This window comes from Podarcis filfolensis, assembly GCF_964270895.1.
Source record: "Podarcis filfolensis genome assembly, chromosome: 14".
NCBI lineage: Eukaryota > Metazoa > Chordata > Lepidosauria > Squamata > Lacertidae > Podarcis > Podarcis filfolensis.
The window spans coordinates 45,626,289-45,649,554 of record NC_139616.1 but is presented as its reverse complement, the minus strand read 5'-3'; the positions used below and the strand labels follow the sequence as shown (position 1 = coordinate 45,649,554).

At 47.8% G+C, this 23,266-nt stretch overlaps 1 protein-coding gene across 1 annotated transcript in view; it reads right to left on the bottom strand.

The window, feature by feature from the left end:
• Positions 1-23,266, bottom strand: part of CACNA1H (calcium voltage-gated channel subunit alpha1 H) — a 365,872-nt gene that overhangs the window by 50,911 nt on the left and 291,695 nt on the right. The window contains exons 15-20 of the mRNA XM_083585513.1: positions 8,169-8,259; positions 7,012-7,220; positions 3,878-4,315; positions 2,670-2,770; positions 2,001-2,124; positions 977-1,045 (exon numbers count right to left, since the gene is read on the bottom strand). Of these exons, the coding sequence (XP_083441639.1) occupies positions 977-1,045; positions 2,001-2,124; positions 2,670-2,770; positions 3,878-4,315; positions 7,012-7,220; positions 8,169-8,259 (1,032 nt within the window). The remainder of the gene's footprint in view (positions 1-976; positions 1,046-2,000; positions 2,125-2,669; positions 2,771-3,877; positions 4,316-7,011; positions 7,221-8,168; positions 8,260-23,266) is intronic.

The window sequence follows — 23,266 nt, the reverse complement described above, 5'->3', positions numbered from 1 at the left end:
TGTGGCTCTTCGCCATCCAGACTCATCTCTTGGCCTCCCTCCTCTCCTGCTTCTGCCTCTGATTTTGGACTTCTCTCTGCCACAGATTCCCCTCGCTTACTGAGTGCTGTGACCTTCCAACATCTCATCTTCGCAGTCTTCTCCCTCTCTGACCACTCATTGTCTTCCCACCACCAATCCCCAGTGGTAGACTAAGATGTTAGATTCCTTCCTTAAGAACTGATAACACTTTACAGAGGAAAACTGAACGAAACAGCGTATAATTTGAGGAGGAAGGAATGGAGAGGGTTTTCTTTCTTTCTTAGCTTCAGCCTTGTACAGGGCAGGAAGACATTCAGCTCAATATACACAGGGGAAACTCCCTCAGGTCCACATAGCCAATCGGACCATGTTCTACCTCATCAAAGATCATGTCATTATATTTGGTTGCTAAGCAACAGCAGCACCCCTCTTTTTTTTTTTAAAAAAATTGCAACATAATGACCATTACTAACAAAGGTAATAGATTTCAGGACTATGCCACTTCAGACTGTAGTGGGCTCATATTTTTGAAATCCCCCCTCATGCATCAGCATCACTCTCACCTGACTGGAATAGCTCAGTTGGTAGAGCATGAGATTCTTAATCTTAGTGTTGTGAGCCCCACATTGGGCAAAATATTCCTCCAATGCAGGGGGTTGGACTAGATGACCATTGTGGTCCCTCGCAGCTTTACAATTCTATGATCCTTTGTGCTGGATTATGCCCTGCAGGGAGGGATATTTACCTCTTTGCCACAAGGCAGCATATTTAACAGAAATATGAAATCTCTCTTCATAAGCTAAAGTGGTGCGCACTGCAATTCTACCACCTCAGTCAACCATCCCATTCTGCGTAATGGGTAGATTGCCTTTCACTGTACATGCATATAGCGGAAATAAGACCAGGACTAAGCTCTGATAGTTTCTTTTCTGCATGCCTTCTGGTTCAGCTTTACCTTGACCATCATCTCGGCGACAAAGATGGCAGTGAAAATGTAGTTGGAGACGCTCAAGAATACCCGCTCCTGTAAAAAATAATAATAATGGAGGTAGGGAGAAAAGGTATGAGCGAGTGGGCAGACTGTTCAATCCACAATGCCATGTGGTTACACTCGGGGCAGATATATATACAGTGGTACCTCGGTTCTCGAACATAATCTGTTCCAGAAGACCGTTCGATTTCCAAAACGTTCAAAAACCAAGGCTCAAAGGGCTAGCTGCAAGTTCAGTGGAGAAAATAGAAAAACACGCAGCGGAAGCCATTCGACTTCCAAGGCACATTTGAAAATGGAAACATTTACTTCCGGGTTTTTGGCGTTTGGGTCCCAAAATGTTCAGCTTCCGAGATGCTCGAAAACCGAGGTGCTAGGTTGGCAGGAGCAGGGACTGAGCAACGGGAGCTCACCCCGTCGCGGGGATTCGAACTGCCGACCTTCTGATCGGCAAGCCCTAGGCTCTGTGGTTTAACCCACAGAGCCACCCGCGTCCTTTCCACTTTTCCTTAGGATGCCCCTATTTTCATTGGAGAAATGTTGGAGGGTATGGAGTTATCTGACTCCAGAGCTGTCTGAAAGCAATCTTGTATAGGGAAGTTGTTGTTTTAATTTAAAAAATAATGTTTTATTATGTTTTTCTATATGTTGGAAGCTGCCCAGAGTGGCTGGGGCAACGCAGTAAGATGCATGGGGTATAAATAGTAAAATGATCATTATGGAATGGGACGTTCCTATTTTCATTGGATAAATGTCAGAGGGTATGCAGGAGTGGGCGGGGATCATGGTGCTCATTTGTTGTTGGGCTCCAACTCCCATCGTTCCCAGCCAGCATGACCCAATGGTCAGGGATAATGGGACTTGTAGCCTTGGACAACCACATGACCCTTCTCCCTTCTCCCTCCTTCCGCTTAAAGTTTGCAGGCTGCAAAGTAAGTGGTTCTTAGCATCCAATCTCCCAGCAATTGGGGCACTTTCTGGTGCTCACCGTGCTGTTAGGGTCGATATCCGGCCTCTCCAATGCGATGGTGATGCAGTTGAGGAAGATGAAGACGAGAACGATGTGGTCAAACATCTTGTGCGCGATGACCTTCTGGCAGTTGGCCCGAAGCCTTGAAGACGAGAGCACAACTGCTTACCACTCTTGTTGTTTCCGAGCACAATTCAAAGTGTTGGTGCTGACCTTTAAAGCCCTAAACGGCCTCGGTCCAGTATACCTGAAGGAGCGTCTCCACCCCCATCGTTCTACCTGGACACTGAGGTCCAGCGCCGAGGGCTTTATGGCGGTTCCCTCACTGCGAGAAGTGAGGTTACAGGGAACCAGACAGAGGGCCTTCTCGGTAGTGGCACCCGCCCTGTGGAACACTCTCCCACCAGATGTCAAAGAGAACAACAACTACCAGACTTTTAGAAGACATTTGCCTTTTAATGAACTGATGTAGTTTCATATTATGTACCTTTTATATGGGGTTAGCCATTGGTAGTTAGGGCAGGCTCAATGAAATTAATGAAGATGACTAATTTAGGTCCGGCAATTTCAATGAACTTAATGGGGATAGTGTCTGATTATGGTCAGTGGACTGTAAATAAGTTATATCTGGATTTGGAGCAGGGGGAGGAGGAGGAGATTCTCCCATCCCTGCTGAGGCGCTCTTACCGATTCTGAGGTGAAAACAAATAGAGTGACCAGTCCTCATGAGTCTTGCACCACTCTGGCTTGTAGGGCTCCAGGGCCTTACGAATCCTGTAGCAGTAACTCTGGATGGAAAACAAGACTTTTATTATATCATTCCTTTAAGCGGCCTGGAGCTCTTTGGAGGAAAGGCAGGATATAAATGAAACGAGAAAATAAGGCATTTCCCAATCTTTCACATTTGACGCCCACTTTCTTGAGCAAAGGGCGCCAGCTGTCAGCTGAGCTGGGCATTGGCTGAAGGCCCCAAGGGCTCAGAAGGACCCCTTCGTTGACCTGATCCAGTCGAACGGCCCATCTCCATCCCTCCCGCCTGGACCCTACATGGCTGTTTTGGTGTGGGTCCTGAATCTAGCAGACCAGGCTGTGGATCAATGAAGTCTATAGATCTATAAAGACTACATCAGGGTGGTCCAACTCTTCATACCAGGTGGGCTGTGACAGTACTTTGACATGGAGGTAAAGGTAAAGGATCCCTGGACAATTAGGTCCAGTCAAAGGCGACTATGGGGTTGCGGTGCTCATCTCGCTTTCAGGCCGAGGGAGCCGGTGTTTCTCCACAGACAACTTTCTGGGTCATGTGGCCAGCATGAATAAACTGCTTCTGGTGCAACGGGACACCATGACGAGAGCCAGAGCACACAGAAATGTCGTTTACCTTCCTGCTGCAATGGTAGCCATTTATCTACTCACACTGGTGTGCTTTCGAACTGCTAGGTTGGCAGGAGCTGGGACAGAGCAACAGGAGCTCACCCCATCGCAGGGATTCGAACCACCAACCTTCTGACTGGCAAACCCAAGAAGCTCAGTGGTTTAGACATGGAGGGTGATTGGCAAGGCCAGATCCTGATTAGCTTTGCAAATGTGCTAGCAGTTTTATTGCTGCACCATTGGGGTACGAATGAAATAAGCCAGCCATTCTCATCCCCAGATGTTGTTGGACTACAACTCCCATCATCTCTAGGTGGGCAGGACCAGTGGTCAAGGATGGTCGGATTTGTAGTCCAACAACCTTTGGGGACCCCAGGTTGTAAGTAAAATAATAATAATAATAATAATAATAATAATAATAATAATAATAATAAAATAAAATAAAATAGACCCCCCCGTGTACATTAAGGGCCACTGGTGAGGAAGGAGGTCCCGCCTTCTGTTCGCCGGTTCTGACTTACGTCCTCCATGTCATCATCGTAGTCGAGCGTGTCCTCCTTGTGCCCATCTACGTGCAGGTAGAACTCGCTGGGCACGTGGAGCATCTTGCCATTGCAGTCCTGGTACTCGGCGGGCAGCATCGCCACAGGGCTGACGTTCAAGGGGTGGTGGCGCACCCCGGGGACATGGAGGAGTTCGGGCATCTCCAGGGCGCCTCTGCAGTCCAGAGACTCCGCCCGGCGGTGCAAGGGGGGCCGGCTGACGGCGCTGAGCTTGGCATCCTCCGCCTCATCGTCGGTGCTGCCTTTTCCTTCTCCCGAGAGCAGGGACTCGCGCTCCCCGCACTGACTCTTCTTCTTCAGGCTGGGAGCCCGCCCAAGGCTGTTCCAGCTGGACCGGCGGCTGCCCCAGTTGCTGCTGGTGCCCCAGTTGGCGCAGGGCGAGCTGCGGAGGCTGGACTGAGAGAGGGCGGGGAGCAGGTCAGAGCTGCCAGGAGAAAGGGCTGGGGAGCCTGGTATCCTCCAAGCGGACTCCAGCACCCATCAGGTGGGGAAAGCTTGGAGAGGGATTACCGTATTTGTCGCTCTATAAGATGCACTTTTCCCCCTCCTAAAAAGTAAGGGGAAATGTGTGCGCGTCTTATGGAGAGAATGCAGGCTGTGCGGCTAAGCCAGAAGCCAGAAGAGGGAGAGGAAGCGCTCCCTCTCGCTGTTCTAGCTTCTGGCTTAGCCGCGCGAAGCCTCTTCAGGGCACAGGGAGCCTTCATCCCGCTGCCCTGAGGAGGCTTCGCACGGCTATCCCTGGCTTTTGCGGGAGGTGGGGGAAGGGGCAGAGGGCAGCCCCTCAGTCCCTTCCCCCACCTCCCAGAAAAGCCCTCAAGAGCCGCGCTCCCTTTAAAGAGCCGCGTGGAGCATGTGTGCGGCTCTTGGGGGCTTCTCCCTCCTCGGGGAAAAGCCTGCAAGCGTCGCACACACGCTCCTCGCGGCTCGTGAAAGGGAGCGCTGAGCAGAGCCAGGGATGCATACAGGCTCTGCTCAGCGCTCCCTTTAAAGAATATTTTTTTCTTGCATTCCTCCTCTAAAAACTAGGTGCGTCTTATGGAGCGAAAAATACGGTATGTGCGTCCGGTGATAGATTGAGGGCCACAGTTTCCCCACCCCTAGCCAGAAGAAGGCAAGCAACCCAGGGCAAGTCGGGGCAGGGGATGCTATCATGGCAAGTAGCCAACGACAACCTGGCCGTGAGTCATGGACGATAAGGCTATTCCACGGAGGGAAAGCTTGTTGTTGGCCACTAGTCATGATGGCAATGGTCCACCTCTGAAGGCCAGATTCTGGGTGTGACAACTGGGAAGAGCGCAGTTGTGCTCAGGCTTGCTGCTTGGTCACATCCTGTGGAAACAGGGTGGAAGGAAGAAATTAAGAACAGGCTGCAGGATCAGGCCAGTGGCCCATCTAGTCCAGCATCCTGTTCTCACAGCGGCCAACCAGATGTCTCTTCTGGGAAACCTGCAAGCACAAGAGCCTTCTCCTCTTCTGTGGTTTTGCAGAAGCTGGTTTTCAGAAGTATTGCTTGCTCCAAGTGTGGAGGCACAGCATAGACATCAGGGTTAGTAGCCATTCATAGATGTGCCTTCCATAAGTCTGGCTTACTAAACCCTACAGTTAGCTGGCTTACCAATGACAGGATGTCTGTGCTTTTGTGAATGACTGCAGTTAATGATATAGTGATGTATTTTTTCTGCTTTTCCATCCCCCCCTTCCGACTTCCCTATTCACAACCTCCCCACCTGCTGAGTTCTACAAGGGCAAGAGCATATCGCACCAATCCTGACCCTACCGCACTGGCTGCCAATTAGCTTCTGGGCCCAATTCAAAGTGCTGGTTTTGACCTACAAAGCCTTAAACGGCTTGGGACTGACCACGATACCTCAAGGACCGCCTCTTCCCATATGAACCGACTCAGACCCTGCAATCATCCTCTGAGGCCCTTCTCTGTGTGCCTCCTCCATGTGAGGTCCAGAGGATGGCAGCGCAATAACAGGCCTTCTCTGTGGTGGCTCCCTGTAGTGGAATGCTTTCCCCAGGAAGTCTCACCTGGCGCCTTTACGATACATCTTTAGGCACCAGGAGAAAACGTGCCTCTTCAACCAGGTCTTTGGCTGACTGATATCCTATAGCCTTTTAAACATGTCTTTGGGAAGGGGAATGTATTGTTTTGCTGTTTTGTTTTTAATTATCTCCTTGTGTTTTTATCTTATGATGAAAGGGTGGTGGTCTATAAATCTACTAGGTAACAGTAAAGGGACCCCTAACCATTAGGTCCAGTCGTGGCCGACTCTGGGGTTGCGGCGCTCATCTCGCTATATTGGCTGAGGGAGCCGGCGTACAGCTTCCGGGCCATGTGGCCAGCATGACTAAGCCACTTCTGGCGAACCAGAGCAGCATATGGAAATGCCGTTTACCTTCCCACCAGAGCGGTACCTATTTATCTACTTGTACTTTGACATGCTTTTGAACTGCTAGGTTGGCAGGAGCAGGGACTGAGCAACGGGAGCTCACCCCGTCGCGGGGATTCGAACCGCCGACCTTCTGATCGGCAAGTCCTAGGCTCTGCGGTTTAACCCACAGCACCACCCGCGTCCCTATAAATCTACTAAAAATAGCTAAATAAAACGCTGACACTGAGCAGGAGGTGTGGAAGCCAACATGTGCAGACGGCGTTGGTTGTAAGTTAGAAGACAGGTAGGGGGGTGCTGGCAGAGGGCAGTCTGAACTTGGTGGAGCAGTGCCCCATTTGCCATAAAGGACTAGCCTCCGCTGGGTAAAATTTACAGTCATTGCTCCACCCACTTTTGCCTCTGCCCCCGCCCACCACTTGCTTGCGGCCCCTGGACAGCTGCCCAGAAGGCCCCCTGCTCTGAAAAACGTTCCCCATCACAGGTATAGCTCTGTTCTGTGTCACCATCCAGCAAACCTCCCTCCATAGGTGAGAAGGACCCCCTTGCCAATCTCTGTGCCCAGGTTGGTGGATATGAGGAGAGGCAATCCATCAAAAACTAGGGGTCCCGAGTACTTTGTGTGCCCAGTTGCAAAGCAGTTCCACCCACCCTGCTCTGCCCAAATGTCAGCTACCAGCAACACTTGTAAAATACCAAGGACTTTTGGTCGAAGCTCAGAGGGTCGATCGAGGCGTTGCTCCCTCTTCTAGAGTCCGCAAAGGGGTAGACGGCATCCATGTGCGGGGAGCACTTTGGGGTGGGCATGGGCGTGGCAGCAGTGCGCATGATGATCGGCGGGGGCATGCTCCCCTTGCCCTCCAGGTGGCCATTGGGGGTGACGGCGAGAGAGTACATCTTCAGCTCTGGAAGAGGGAAAAGCTCTTGTCAAGGGCATGGACACAGCGGCCAAATTCTCAGCAGGTGCCTCAGTATGACAGCCGCTGGGGATGTTCAATGCTATTCTGACTTATAACGGGATACTTGAAACACATGGACCAAAAGCAGCATTGAAAACTTTCTCAGTTGGATTGCCCCACCCTAAAAGAGAACCACCAAGGATCTAGACATCATGAAGATCTGATGTTCTTTTCCTCACAGAGTGCTTTTCTCCAATGACAGCTAATGCGGAATCAATGGCGGAAGCAAACAGGCTCCCATTTCCCAACAGCTCTGTGTTTGTAATTTGAATCAGCTGGAGAACAGAACTCATAATGTCCTGAAATGTCCTCTGTAGGACTTTTAATTTGTCATTGCTTTGTAGGCTGCTTGGTTTTGTGATACACAGTCACACTTTGCCTGTACAGTGGAACCTTGGTTGTCGAACGTAATCCATTCCAGAAGACTGTTTGACTTCTGAAACATTTGACAACCGAGGCGCAATTGCCGGTCGGCAAAATCCATTGAAAAAACGGAGAAACACGCCTCGACTTCTGAGGCACGTTCGAAAACGGAAGCATTCACTTCTGGGGCGTCGGCATTTGAAAGCTGAAATGTTTGACTTCCAAAGCGTTTGACAACTGAGGTTCCACTGTATGTCATTTTTTGGAATTTTAAAATCGAATGTTATCATATTTATATTGCTTTTACATAAACCGCTTAGAGGATTTTTATGACAGTGAAAGGTAGAAATCTGGGGTGGGGATTTTCATACAAAGCTGATAGGGAAACCCCCTGGGGTGTTTGTAAGTTAGAAGGCAGGAGGTGAGCGAGGGGCTGGCTGGCTGAGGGCAGACTAGGTTGGGTTGGGCAGTACCTCAATCACCTCAATGGACCTGTAGGTGCCCCACCATGGGAATGGCATCCCAGCTTACCCGAAGCACGGAGTTCCTTCAGCTTCTCAATCTCTTCCTCAAAGTTGATGGATGTCTTGTCCTCATCGGTGTCGGATCTGTTGGCATCACCCTGTTGGAGGGAAAGTTGGGTGGGTGAAGAGACACCGAATTAATTTGCAATGCTGAACTCAGCAGTGGCTGGCACCTATAAGAGACTGCTAAGATGCAAGGCAGGAGGCCAACAGCAGGTGGCGCAAGTGTCCATGAAAGATCAGAGCCAGGGCCATAGGTGCCATCTCGCGCCAAAGATTGTGGGTGCCCGCAATGAAGGGTTTCAACTTTGCCCATTGACTTTGTAGGCACCCCGCCCCACAAATAGATTATTGTGGGTGCTGAAGGACCTGCGGCCTCCTGTCCGGAGCCAATTGCAGGCAGGTCCAACTGATTCTAGTTTCATCTCCATCCTCTTTTCTACAAGGGCAACTGTGAGATGGAAGAGAAGGAGGAAGCTGACAGCTGAGATGGCAGGCAAGTGGCCCCTGGCTCAGACGGAAATGTGGCCATTGGACTGAGCACAGTTCCCCACCACCCTGTTTTGGACACTGGATTTAATGGCCTTGCAGCGCCCCCTTTAGATGGCCGTTTGTATGACTTCAGTTCTGAAGGTCAGCATTAAGCATTTTCTTCTACCTCTCCATGCAGCCATTCCATACAGGTGATGGGGGGGAGGGGCAAGGAGAGAATACTCTGAGCATGCACAGTTTTGGATGGTAAACTCACTTAAATCAAGGTGCAAGCGGGGGCTACAAGAAGAAGTGGTTCGCCTATGAGGAAAGGTTACAGTGTCTGGAGGTTTTTAGTTTAAGTAAGAGGCAACGTCTTAAAAAGCAGAGACATCAGCTTGCCGACAAAGGTCCGTATAGTTAAAGCCATGGTTTTCCCAGTAGTGATGTATGGAAGTGAGAGCTGGACCATAAAGAAGGATGATCGCCGAAGAATTGATGCTTTTGAATTATGGTGCTGGAGGAGACTCTTGAGAGTCCCATGGACTGCAAGAAGATCAAACTGATCTATTCTTAAGGAAATCAGTCCTGAGTGCTCACTGGAAGGACAGATCCTGAAGCTGAGGCTCCAATACTTTGGCCACCTCATGAGAAGAGAAGACTCCCTGGGAAAGACCCTGATGTTGGGAAAAATGGAGGGCACAAGGAGAAGGAGACGACAGAGGACGAGATGGTTGGACAGTGTTCTCGAAGCTACTAACATGAGTTTGACCAAACTGTGGGAGGCAGTGGAAGACAGAAGTGCCTGGCGTGCTCTGGTCCATGGGGTCACGAAGAGTCGGACACGACTAAATGACTAAACAGCAAGAGACAACATGGTGGATGTTTATAAATCTAAGCATGTCATGGGAAAAGAGGATCGAGAAAAGTTTTTCTCGCTGACTAGAACTCGTGGACATCCGGCAAAACTGAACGTTAGAAGAATTGGGACAAATAAAATAAAGGATGCCTTCATGCAGAGTGTAGTTGATCCAGTAGGATCTCTGTGTGTTCTGAAGAAAAGGGAGTTAGCTTCTGCTAGCCTTGGGACTAAACCCTTTCTTGGCATCAAGTACCATTTTGTTGCTAGAAAGGATAATAGATACATTTTTATAAATGCCAAAGCAATAAGATGAGCTTCTGTTACTAGACAGTGGCCTGCCAGCAGCCTCCTGACTAGAAAACGTTTCTAAGAATAATCCTCCAACACTGGAAAGGCCAAGCGTGGAAAACTGGATACAAGAACTCCTGCATTTAGCAAGCCATGAGAAAACCCTGCTCTATAAACTGCATGAAAATACCAGCTTCCAAGAGATTTGGAGCGCATTTTTGGAACTCTCTACGTCACACAATGCCCACAACTAGGAGAACTGGGAGGCTCAACGCAGGGATGGAAAGAGTTTTTAATCTGCGCCGTGAGCCGAGCCTGGATACTCATTTCTCCTAAACCTTATCAGAGCCGGTGAACCTGGACACTGGATGACACACCAAACTACTAGACGTCGGAAATAAAAATGCTGTAACAACAAAAACGACAACAAAGGGCTCAAGGACTTTAAATGACGATTAGACAAATTCATGGATGTAACGGGAGAGGATTTACCCCAGCAAATTATTTGTCAAAATTACAAATACCCAAATACAGACGGTCATTTACCCTCGCTAGATTCAACGTGCTGCCATCTGCCTTATTGCAGGGCAGATTCAAGGATAAACCGTACGTGGAACGAGTCTGCCCCTGTGGCTTGATGGGGGTAGAAACCGTCTCTCATGTCTTGTTACGCTGCCGTTTCTACGGGGACGTACGCTCGGTATTTATCACTCCAGTTATATAAAAATCTCCAAACGGGTCCAAACTCCAATGTCTAAAACTCCTGGTAGAGGACAAGGATCTAGAGATCACGCTAAGGGTGGCCAAATTCTGTGCGACTACCATAAAACTCAGGCAACAAGCTGTGCTACCAAAATGATTAAGGTTTTAAATGACAACTTTAGGTTATATTTTAGTGATCAAGATTTAATGTATACTTTTTTAACTGCCGTTATATCTGAATTGTCTCTGTTAAACCAAATTGCAATTCAATGTGTTCCTGTTGTGTTTTACGATTTTTCTGATATTGTAAGTGAGCCGGAACTGGTCTGTGACTGTAATAATAAAATTCATTCATTCATTCATGGATGAAAAAGCCCATGGGGGCTCTGCAATACCTCCACTGTTGGAGGGAGCAATGCTTCTGGAAACCAGTTGCTGGAAGACACAGGAGGGGAGTCTTGTGTTCAGATCCTGCTTGGAGAAAGCGTGTTCTCATTCACAGAGAGCATGTGTTGCGGTGGGGTCTGGAAGGCCACCCCTCTGTTGCTGGGCGGGTTAGTTTGGATGACCATCTGCAGTGATTGGGCGGTTGGGTTGTTTAGCAAATTTTGGTACTTCTGCTGTGTGCACCGGATCACCCGCCCACCCTCCTTAATTTTAGGAATCTTGGCATGCCTGTCATGGGGTCGCCTGCTTTGGGGGCAGGGGCCTGGTAGGAATTTTGTCCATTTGGCTGATTGGCTGGTGCCATTTGGTTTTCGCCTACTGCAAAGCAAATCGTCACAACTTGTAAGGTTGCGGTTAGGCATTGGTTAAAAAATTGGTTGGTGGAGGGGTAAGGATTGCCGGTGCCTGCCCCTCCAATGCTGCTGCGGAAAGGGAATTCCGTTAAAGGAATCCAGGGGCTTGCCATTCTTTCGTCCGTACTCCTGAAGGCGGCTTAGGGCCGTGCAAGCCCCAGCGAGCATGGGGGGGGGAGGGTCTGGTGCCCAGCTCCATGCTCTCCCCAATATTGTTTTCCCTTACTGGCTTTTGCTGGAATCCGGAAGTCAGTTCTGTCCCTAGGCATGGGGACAGATAGTCATAACCAATGCCTAAGCAACCACTCACATTTATGAATTTTAATAAAGTTGTGGCCAAAATTATGCCAAAAACCTTAAACAAAAATTATGTGTGAAGCGTGAATCATTTGGGGGTGGATTGGAGGACCTCGACACGCAACAGCCTTGACCAAAGGTGTCCTGGGCTTTGAAGACACTCGAACTCAGGATGCAAGGGAGAAACATGCTAGGACGATGGCACGCTTGGCAAATCCACACCGTGATCAACTCCCGACAGGAAACCTATGTCCCCACTGTGGAAGGACGTGTGGATCCAGAATTGGCCTCCACAGCCACCTATGGACTCATTGTTAAAATCGTGTTTATGGAAGACAATCTTACTCGGCTACGAGGGATCGCCAAAGAAGAAGCAGGTTCCCACAAGCATTTAGTTGGCTGCTGTGAGAACAGGATGCTGGACTAGATAGGCCATTGGCCTGATCCAGGAAGCTAATTTTATGTTTTATGTGTTGGCAAGCAGTCAAGGAATCGGGGCAATTGGCAGGCCCCCAGCTGGCTCCAGCCCACTGGCTGGTGTGCCGGGCAATCTCCAGTCGTTGTTGCAGCATCTGCGACCCACAGCTTCAAAAGCTGGAGCATCTCAGCAGAGATAACGCGCAAACAGAAGTGGCAGGAGCATAGCTGTCAACTTACAGATTTGAAAATAAGGGACCAGCAGCCTCGAAAATAAGGGATCAGCAGCCAAAATAAGGGATTTTCTAGGCACAGGTATGTTTGACTTCTGAGCCCCTCTGAGCCAAAGGCAGAAAGCCCAGCCAGCAGCCAAACGAAGCCTCAAGTCTCAAGGAAATCTCTCTGCTGGGAAGCGCTGAGCAAAGGCGAGTTCCCAGGTAATGCAGCCGATTTGATCAGGACAAGGCATGCTCCACCCCCCAGTCATTCTTAGACTTCTTATTGGGTGAGCAACGCAGCCAAGCAACACAGCTGGAGCCTCCCTCCTCCCTGGCCGGCAGGGAGGGAGGGAGAGGAGCTGCTTCCTTTGAAACCCAGGAAATTTAAGGGACATCATCAATAAGGGACAGCAGCGGGACATGGCGCTGGGATAAGGGACTGTCCCGCCAAATAAGGGACGCTTGACAGCTATGGGCAGGAGAGGTAGTGTAAGCGTATTTGCAAGCAGTTTATTCGGCAAAGAGCAGGACAAAAGGAAACATGTCTGATCCCTTTCGTGTCCAAATCAAGACAGCATAAGCAAAAGCTATACACAAACGGAAGTTCCCAGCAAGCTGTGCTGGAGTGTAAACAGACATGTGACACACAACAATCAGGCCTGTTCCTTAAGGTGGAACGGAATATCCCAACATTATGATGGGCAGAAGGAAGGAGGGGAGCTGGGAGGCAGTGCGGGGGGGGGGGGGAAATCAGCCAGTGGCTGATTTTTTTTGGGGGGTGGTCAACTTTCCTATCCACAATCTTTTGCAACGTGACCTCTTTTGCAACGTTTTATTTTGAAATCTTTTAAGATAATATTTGAGTTTCCTGTTAATTATGTTGCTTCGAACTTGTACTTTATAATTTCACTTCCTCCAGTAACGTTTTCTTCTGGCTTGTTTCATTTGATGTTTTAATGTGGGTTGTAAACAGCTTTGATACCCCCCCCTTAAAAATATACGGCACTGTAGAAATGAAATGAAAAATAATAATGAATAATAATCCCGTTCAACCAAAATCTGCTTCGTTGCCGCCGATCAGTTTCAGACCCCTCACCCTGGTTATGAAATTTAGATTCAAGGGAGGGAGCTCACAGAATATACACGCAGAACTGCCTCTAGATTCAACTTGTTCAATCTTCCTTCTGAATGAAGCTAAAGGAAGAGGGAGAACAGATGGCTTTGGCACTTTTTTTCCTGGAAATCTTTTGTGCTACCAAATGAATAATTCAGGGTTTTTTTTTAGGGGAAAAAACTTTTATGTACATTTAAATCACAGCCTGTAACAGCTCCAATAGGAGCCATTAGCCGCCAGCAACAAAGCACATCCCCCTTTCCCCTTTCTTTCTGGGTCTATAATTACATATTTATGGAGAACCTCATGCAAGGCCGCCAATTCCCAGCTTTGTATATGCACACCATTAACACAGACAGGAAATTGGAGGATCTGGAAGAGAGTCCTTCAGCTTACGCAATACGTTATTTTGCTGAATGAAATTAATGCATCGCAATTCTTTCTCTTTGCCTCCTCTAAGAAGTGGGGTAGGGGAAGGAAGCTCAGGTTCTGAGTTAGCATGTCTGATGTCGGGGTTAGGGAACCAGTGGCCACCCAGATGCTGCAGGATGCAAGACTGACGATCAGGAACAACAGGAGTTGCAAAGCAGCAACATCTGGATGGCACGGCATTGGCCAGTCCCGGAAGATGACAGACAGACAGCTGTGTGAGTTTGCTCTCAGTCATGAGCTTCATGGCTCAGCAGAAGTTTGAACCTGAGTCTCTCTGGCCTAGGTGGTTTCAAAGGGGGTAACCCTTGAAACACGATCCAGGACCGGTCCAGAACCCGGAGGTTCTGCTAGGAGTCAGTCCGACAGGGCCAAGGCAGGACACGAGGCAGGAAACCAGGCAAGGTCAGGCACAGGATCACAGGCAGGTTCTGGCAAACAGCAATGTTGCTCCCACAACCCGGGGCAGGGTCCGACAGCCTTTTATCTTTGTTGGGGTAATGGCTGGTCCTGATCCCCCGGCGACTAATCTCCCTGTTTTGCCCAAAGGTGAGCACTCCTCCTGCGAGTACTCAGGTCTTTCCTTCTCTCAGACCTTAGTCTCTGCAGCTCGGGAGATGTTGGTGGGTTACTAGACCCAGAGGCCGCCTCAGCCTCCCCTGACCCAACTGGTAGTGGAGCAGCTGTAAGTGATGGCCCAGCTGAAGGCAACGAGGTAATCCCCGCATCTGGAACCAGGGCAGGCTCAGGCCCCTGACTCGGCCCAGCTGGTGCTTCTTGCAGGGGGAACCTGTGCAGACTGGGACTCTTCAGTATCAAGCCCCAGACTAGGTTCAGATGATGCCTGAGGCAAAGGATCTGGTGCAGACTAAGACTCCTCTGGTTCCGAGTCCAAGCCCGAGTCCCAGGCCATCACGCTAGGTATGGATCAGACTCCCTCGGGAGGTTGTGGACTCCCTTTCATTGGGAGTTATTAAGCAGGTGTTCGGTGGCCACCTGTCATGTATGATCTAGCTGAGATTCCTGCATTGCAGGGGGATTCAATTGGATAATCCTCTGGGTTCTATGACATACCATTGGTGGGAGGCAGAAGTAGGCAACAAATTACATCTTTGTGTAATTTTTAAAATGAAATTCACTTCAGTTCACATTTTAACACAAACTTACATATTTCACACTTCCCCAAACTGTATGTGAACTGAAACATAGCTTTCCTTCAAAACTCACATTCCACCCCCTCCCCCTTTGAATTTTGTGATGCAACTGCGTGAATTTTGTGACGTCAAATGTGTTCAGAAAGGCATCCTCAGGGCCGGATTTAGGTTTGATGAGGCCCTAAGCTACTGAAGGTAATGGGGCCCTTTATATGTCCAGCTGTCCTTGGTCAACAACAATTTGTCACTGTTTTTTTTGTGTTGAATATATGCTATATGGTGATTTATGGATCTAAAGCCATATGCACATAACAAAATATGTAGTTTATCAAAGTAATTGTTGAATTGAAACCAGTGAAATTTTAGGGAGCGTAGGCTAGCAGGCGGGGCCCATGACTTACATCATAGGAGCCTACACAACACAAAACACTGTTGCTGTATGTAGGTTCTATTTTATTTGTTTTTTATCTTATATTTTGGAAATTTACATCCAGGTTTTTTTCTTTATTTTTTTGGGGGCCCCCAAGAGAGTAGGGCCCTAAGCTATAGCTTGTTTAGCTTATACATAAATCCTGCACTGGGCATCCTATTAGGGGAAAGTGTGCATCACTGTATGCTTTTAACGCGATGAGTGACAGGTGTGACCCACTATGGAAATGTCAACCAGCCATTCTGGGCTACCTGCTAACTAAGGAGCCGTTGGCCAGAAACCCTGATAAGAAATGCCTCCATCTATGTTCCCCCAGGTTCTGCAGCCATCTTCCTCCCTCCCCACCCTCGAATAAAATTTGGACACCAACCCATTTGGCCAATGCCAAAGGTCCAGCGTGATTCTTCCTTCCACCCATGCTGCTGATGGAGGCTAAATTCACATTTTAAGACCCTACGGTGCCCTCTCGTCATCGCCCTCCTGGATGCCCAGATGCAATTGACCAGTCCTGCCTGGCAACCAGCCCTTTCTTAGATGTGTCCATCAATCCCAGTCAAAGCGTTTGGTGCCAAAACTGATGTGCCAGAGAACAGGCGGGTGATTGGAGACAAATAGAGCCAATACACAGCTGCTGGTATGGCAGAACTGTCCAATTTTTTTTTAAAAAAATATTATTATTTAGGAAAAGCCATTGTAGAAATGCAAATGGAAGCTGTGAATGACAGCTAGGGCCACCCTCTTCCCAGAAAATCTGGGCTGCTTTCCCAAATATATGTTGGTATATCCAGCCTCTGCCCCCACCCGGACATCTCTGATGTGAACACAGCTGAGGACCAGATTTCAGCATAAGCTCCAGCGCTGGCTCAGAAGATACTCTGGCCAAGAGCTGGACATTAATTCAAAATGGATTTAAACTCAGCTTAATGGCTACTAGCCATGGTGGGGATTTCTCCTTCCACTGTCAGTAGTGCTTCTGAGTATCAGTTGCTCTTCGACTCAGGTCCTGCTTGCAGCCTTCTGCATCCAGGGCAGCTGTCTACCAGCTCCATCTGGTATGCAGGCTGAGACCCTACCTGTGTCAGGAGTTCAGCCTACGCTCGAGTAGGACCCTGGTAGAGACACATGCCCGACTGGCATGTTCTCTTCCTCCTGGTCAATCGTTCGGGAGCTTCAAAAGCTTTCTTCTGCCTGAACATCACAGCGACCGATGCCAACAGACACCGACACACTTAGGAATCCGCAGAGTTTGTGCATAATGCATGACAGACCTCAGCAACTCAGCATGTTGGCTAATCTACTTTATTTACATATAAACATACATGGAGCTCTGCAACATGGCTCCCTCTCTCTCTAGCATCAGACAGCAAAAAGAAAAAGAACAAAGGACACTAGTCCCACTTCATGGAACACAGTAACACAAACATCCTGTTTCCATCACTTCCCACTCTGTGGAGTCAAAACATATACCGTCATGTGAAAGACAACAATCCCATGACTGCAATCCTAGACCAGGAATTCTAACAACCTGCCCACAGACTGTCTCGCCAGAGTGGTGCATGCTCTGGTTATCTCCCACTTGGACTACTGCAAAGCGCTCTACGTGGGGCTACCTTTGAAGGTGACTTGGAAACTACAAATAATCCAGAATGTGGCAGCTAGACTGGTGACTGGGAGCGGCCGCCGAAACCATATAACACCAGTCCTGAAAGAACTACATTGGCTCCGAGTATGTTTACAAGCACAATTCAAAGTGCTGGTGCTGACCTTGAAAGCCCTAAATGGCTTCGGCCCAGTATACCTGAAGGAGCATCTCCACCCCCATCATTGTACCTGGACACTGAGGTCCAGTGCCGAGGGTCTTCTGGCGGTTCCCTCACTGCGAGAAGCCAAGTTACAGGGAACCGGGCAGAGGGCCTTCTCGGTAGTGGCGCCAGCCCTGTGGAAAGCCCTCCCATCAGATGTCAAGGAAATAAACAACTATCTAATGTTTAGAAGACATCTGAAGGCAGCCCTGTTGAGGGAAGGTTTTAATGTTTGAGGTCTTACTGGGTTTTAATTTGTTGGAAGCTGCCCAGAGTGGCTGGGGCAAAACCTAAATAATGTTTTTGGAACTCCCCCCCCCTTTCCCTTTTTTGATTTTAGGTTATCGGGTTAGCAAAACTGAGAAGACTAAACAGGAAGCGTGAGCATCAATAGAACTCAAAGCATTCAAATCCGCTTCAAAATGCTGAAATAAAATTTCCAGGATTTTTTGCTTCGGCTTCTAAGGACTCTTGAGCTGAACATTAATAAAAGCAATGTTCCTCTCACTAATAATACAGATTGATTCCATTGACTAATGGTAGGTTTGCTTTTAAAGGTGGTATTAGGAGTTTTTTCTTGCCCCGTCCCTGGTGGCAACTAGCGTTCGCTATAGCTGTGTGGATGTAGAAGGATGTCCTCGTCAAACATGTGTTTAAATTCGCTACGAGGTTGCCACTGGGAGACCGGTCACCAAAGAGGGAAGCCATCCCTAAGGGGAAAGACTCCAGCGGCGTAATCCCAAATGAAATTTGGAGAAAAGGGCCACCAAGTGATGACGCAGAGGCACTCCTGCCCGCCGTAAAGGAGCAGAGTGCCTCGTCGCAGCCGTTTAAGTCAATTAGCCAGTGTGATCTGAGCTAAACTTAACGAAGCCCCTCGCCAGCAACCGTTCTGCCATTTTTAATTCAATCAGCCGGAGCTAAACGCGTGGGATTCCCTCAAGCAAAACCCCCGCTCTTCAAAGGAGCTCTAATTGAGGCTTTCTCCCTCACGCAGGCGGACAGCGGCAGCAGCTGCCGCCACCAATTCCTTCAGAGCGGCGGCAATGATTGCCTGACAATGGCAAAAGGAGACAGAGGACAATGCAGAGAATCTGATAGCACTGGGGATAGGCCAGAGTTTTCGGCCTCAGATGTTATTTTGGCTAAAAGTAAAAGCACTAGGCAGAGCTTCGACTGGTGTGGTCTAAACCACTGAGCCTCTTGGGCTTGCCGATCAGAAGGTTGGCAGTTCGAATCCTCATGATGGGGTGAGCTCCCATTGCTCTGTCCCAGCTCCTGCCAACCTAGTAGTTCAAAAGCACACCAGGCAGGGTATAAATTATTTATTTATTTATTAATTATTATTATTATTATTATTATTATTATTATTATTATTATGTTTTTCCCTTGAGCATACTAGGAATGTGAAAGCAGCTGCAAAACATGGAATGGCAAAGGAGAAGTTGCATCACAACTGAAGGATCATATTGCCACTTGGCTATCTAAAGTTGTCCCCCCCGCCCATATGAGGATTAAATCCAGAGTCCAAATTCACCAAGTTGCACTATGGCCTGGTTGGCAAAGGAGGACGTTTCAGGCTGGTGACAAATAACTCCTTGAGCCACACCCCTTCCCTTTCGTAGACTTCCAGATGCTTTGAAGGATCAGCTCTCAGCTCCCAGGTTTGCAATTCAGAAGATTTCCAGCTTCTGCCCTGGGCGCCGCCAGTTTAAAGGAGCCCAGCGGTCTGACTCTGCATAAGGCAGCTAGCTTCCGAAGGCTCCGGTGTATGATTTGCATGCATGCTTTGCCTCTGCGGTCTAAGCTGATTAACTTGCGCACTGGGATCGGTAACTCTGAATTAATTCATGCCATGAATAAATGAACGGCGTCTAGCACTGTTTGTTTCAGCTGTGGAGGGGAAAACTCCTGAAAGGTGCATCAAGAGCCTTGCATCCCCTTGAACCCAGTGTTTCAGGTAGTCAGCAGGGTTACCTGCCACAAAATCTGGCATTGCACAAACACAAACCACAAAGGCAGGGGTATTGTGACAGTGCCAGCTTGTGAAGTTGAGTAGTCTTGGGATGGACACAATGTCAAGGCTTGTGCTGGATCTGTGGACAGCTCCCCATTCGGGGCAAACCTTTGGCTAAGATTCTGGTTTTGACTTGCTCTTCCGTTGGGCCTTTTAGTTTACTTCTTGACCCAGCCACCTAGCCCATCCTTTAGTGTGGGGAGCGGGTGGCGCTATAGTCTAAACCACTGAGCCTCTTGGGCCTGCCGATTGGAAGGTCAGCGGTTCGAATCCCCGCGACGGGTTGAGCTTCCATTGCTCTGTCCCAGCTCCTGCCAACCTAGCTGTCTGAAAGCATGCCAGTGCAAGTAAATAAATAGGTACCACTGCAGAGGGAAGGTAAACAGCGTTTCTGTGCATTCGGGCACTCGTTATAGTGTCCTGTTGCACCAGAAGTGGTTTAGTCATGCTGGCCACATGACCACATATCTGCAGACAAACGCCAGCTCCCTCGGCCTGAAGCGAGATGAGCGCCGCAACCCCATAGTTGCCTTTGACTGGACTTAACCATCCAGGGGTCCTTTATCTTCTTTACCATCCTTTTGTTTTGACTTGCCCTTTGCCCTAAAGTTCTGACTTACTTGTCCAGAGCTCCTAATTCCTGTCACCCCTCAGACTCAGCCCTCTCTCAAATATCCTCTGCACTTAAGGGAATCTGCTCTACAGTGGTACCTTGGTTCTCAAACGCCTTGGTACTCAAACAACTTGGAACCCAAACACTGCAAACCCGGAAGTAAGTGTTCTGCTTTGTGAACGTTTTTAGGAAGCCGAACATGCTCCGTTTTGAGTGTTACGCTTCTGTTTTGAGCATTACGCTGAGGTCTGTCTGTTTTTGCTATTTATTTTGCGTTTTTGTGGCTTTTTTGTTTTGTTTTTGTGACTGTGTGGAACCCAGTTCAGCTACTGATTGATTGTGTGACTGCAGTACATTGTTTATTGCTTTCATTTTATGGGTCAATGGTCTCGTTAGATAGTAAAATTCATGTTAAATTGCTGTTTTAGGGGTTGTTTTTAAAAGTCTGGAACGGATTAATCCATTTTGCTTTACTTTCTATGGAAAAGCGCACCTTGGTTTGGGAACGCTTTGGTTTTGGAACGGACTTCTGGAACAGATTAAGTTTGAGAACCAAGGGACCACGGTATTTCCATTTCCCATCCACAGGTGGTAATGGAACCGATTGTCTGAGAAAGAAACAGCCCGAAAACATTCATCCATCCTCCGTCTGCCCTCTCCCCTCCCACCTCTTGAGGACTCGTGTTCTGAAGAGCAAAGCTGTTTCTCATTCTGCACTTGAATCTTTGCGCAGCTAATGCCGATTGAGTATTCTAAAATGGTAAACGGCCACTCTGTTCTTAAGGAACATGGAAAAGTAATATCTCTCTCCTCTCCCCCCCGATGTGATTAAAGCCCTTCTTCTAAGTCATTATTCTTAGCTCAAGCGGGTTGGGTTTAGGTAAGGCTCAACATCATTTCCATACACTAATGGCTTCATAAAAGCTCCTCGATAAAATATGATATTGAGATCGTTATAATTCTCAGGCTGAAATGGGGATGTAACTCTCACTTAAAACCCAAATGTCGCCATGGATTTGTCCTGGGGGGATGTGGACGGGGGTGTGGCTGGATGTCAAAGCAGATCGGAGCCCAGGCAGAGGGACAAAAACAGAAAGGAACAGAGCCTTAGAAGGTCCCAATGTGGTGGAAGGGTTGCAGCTCAGTGGCAAAACATCCACTTGGCATGTAGAAGGTGCCAGACTCAGTCCTCAGCATTTGCGGCTAGAGCTGTGAGATACCCTCTGTCTGAAATCCACGATAACTCTGTAGAGAGTTCTGAACTAGATGGAGCAACAGCCTGACTTGGTATAAGGCGGAATGTCCTATACAGTGGTACCTCGGTTAAGTACTTAATTCGTTCTGGAGGTCCATTCTTAACCTGAAACTGTTCTTAACCTGAAGCACCACTTCAGCTAATGGGGCCTCCTGCTCCCGCCACACGATTTCTGTTCTCATCCTGAAGCAAAGTTCTTAACCCGAGGTACTATTTCTGGGTTAGCGGAGTCTGTAACCTGAAGCATATTTAACCTGAAGCATCTGTAACCTGAGGTGCCACTGTATTATTTAAACCACTCTTCTGTATTCAGAAAAATGAGGACTAGGAACTTTCTTAGGGAAGGGTTGTAGCTCAGTAGTAAAGAGAACCTGCTTTTGCATTAACAACAGCCCCTGCCATCTTCAGACAGGGCATGGAGGGAACCTAATCTCAAATCCTAGAGCGCCGTTGTGTGAGAGGGGAAGGGGTTGCTAGGTCAAATTAGCCATATTGATTCATATGCTGTCGGAGGGCTTTGTTGTTGTTTTGTTGGGCTGTTAATAATAATAATAATAATAATAATAATAATAATAATAATAATAATTTATTTATACCCTGCCCATCTGGCTGGGTTTCCCCAGCCACTCTGGGCGGCTTCCAACAAAAGATTAAAAACACAATAAAACATCAGTCATTAAAAACTTCTCTAAACACGACTGCCTTCAGATGTCTTCTAAACGTCAGATAATTGTTAATTTCTTTGACATCTGATGAGAGGGCGTTCCACAGGGCGGGCACCACTACTGAGAAGGCCCTGTGCCTGGTTCCCTGTAACTTGGCTTCTCGCAGTGAGAGAACCGCTAGAAGGCCCTCGGAGCTGGACCTCAGTGTCCGGGCAAAAACGATAGGGGTGGAGATGCTCCTTCAGGTATACAGGGCCGAGGCCGTTTAGGGCTTTAAAGGTCAGCACCAACACTTTGAATTGTGCTCAGAAACATACTAGGAGCCAATGTAGGTCTTTCAAGACTGGTGTTATGTAATGTATGCAATAAGGGGGAGCCACACCGGGGTGAAGGTGCCCTCTTTTGTTTGTTCCTGTGCTAGTTTCAATTTGTTGGTTAGTTTTTCTAGTAAGGCTAGAAAAACGGTTGGGTACCAATGGTCCATGTTCACTCCTGACAGGTCCCTCCAGTGCTTAGTTATGTTGCTCCTGGCTGCTGAGAGGAGGTGGCCTGTGAGTTCTTTCTATCATGAGTGTGCTTTATTTTCTTGGAAAAACATACAAACAAAACACGCTGCCGTCAACCGAAGGTGACCAGCCATTCCTGGGCCCCCCGAATCTTTCTTACTGGCAATGAAAACTAATTAATGAATAGAAAGAGAACCTACCCACATCGTGCTGACACAAAAACCTTGAATAATAATAATAATAATAATAATAATAATAATAATAATAATAATTTATACCACGCCCATGTGGGGTATACAAACACTGTAAAAAATGGAAAGTCTATGGTACATGACCCCAGTCAAGCTTGCAAAAATTTATCATTTGCCCGATAATAAATGTTGGAAATGTAAAGAAAATGAAGGTACATTTTTTCACCTTTGGTGGACGTGCCCTAGGATTAAGGCTTTCTGGGAAATGATTTATAATGAATTGAAAAAGGTATTTAAATATACCTTTGTGAAGAAACCAGAGGCCTTTCTCTTGGGCATGGTCGGCCAATTGGTGATAAAAAAGGATAGAACTTTCTTTATGTACGCTACAACAGCAGCAAGAATACTCATCACAAAGTATTGGAAGACGCAAGATCTACCCACTCTGGAAGAATGGCAGACGAAGTTGATTGACTTTATGGGATTGGCAGAAATGACTGGCAGAATCCGTGACCAGGGAGAAGAGTCGGCAGAAGAAGAATGGAAGAAATTCAAGGACTACTTACAAAAATACTGCAATATTAAGGAATGTTGAGTGATGTTGGATTGAAATTAAGTGGTTTCTAGCTGTAATGGTACAAAAGAACATGTAAAAATGGCTCTTTTTTCTTTGTATATAAGTAAAAGTTTAAGCTATAATAATTTAAGAAGATGGATAGAAAGTAAGGGGTTTTTTAACTGTAATGCTATGAGATAAGGATTTGCTGGATAATCAATTTGAACTGGAATACAAGAAGGGGAGGCATGAGGAGGTCAGGGAAATATGTTATTGAAAAATAAGTTATGAACTTTATGTGTTTTTATTATTTTTTCT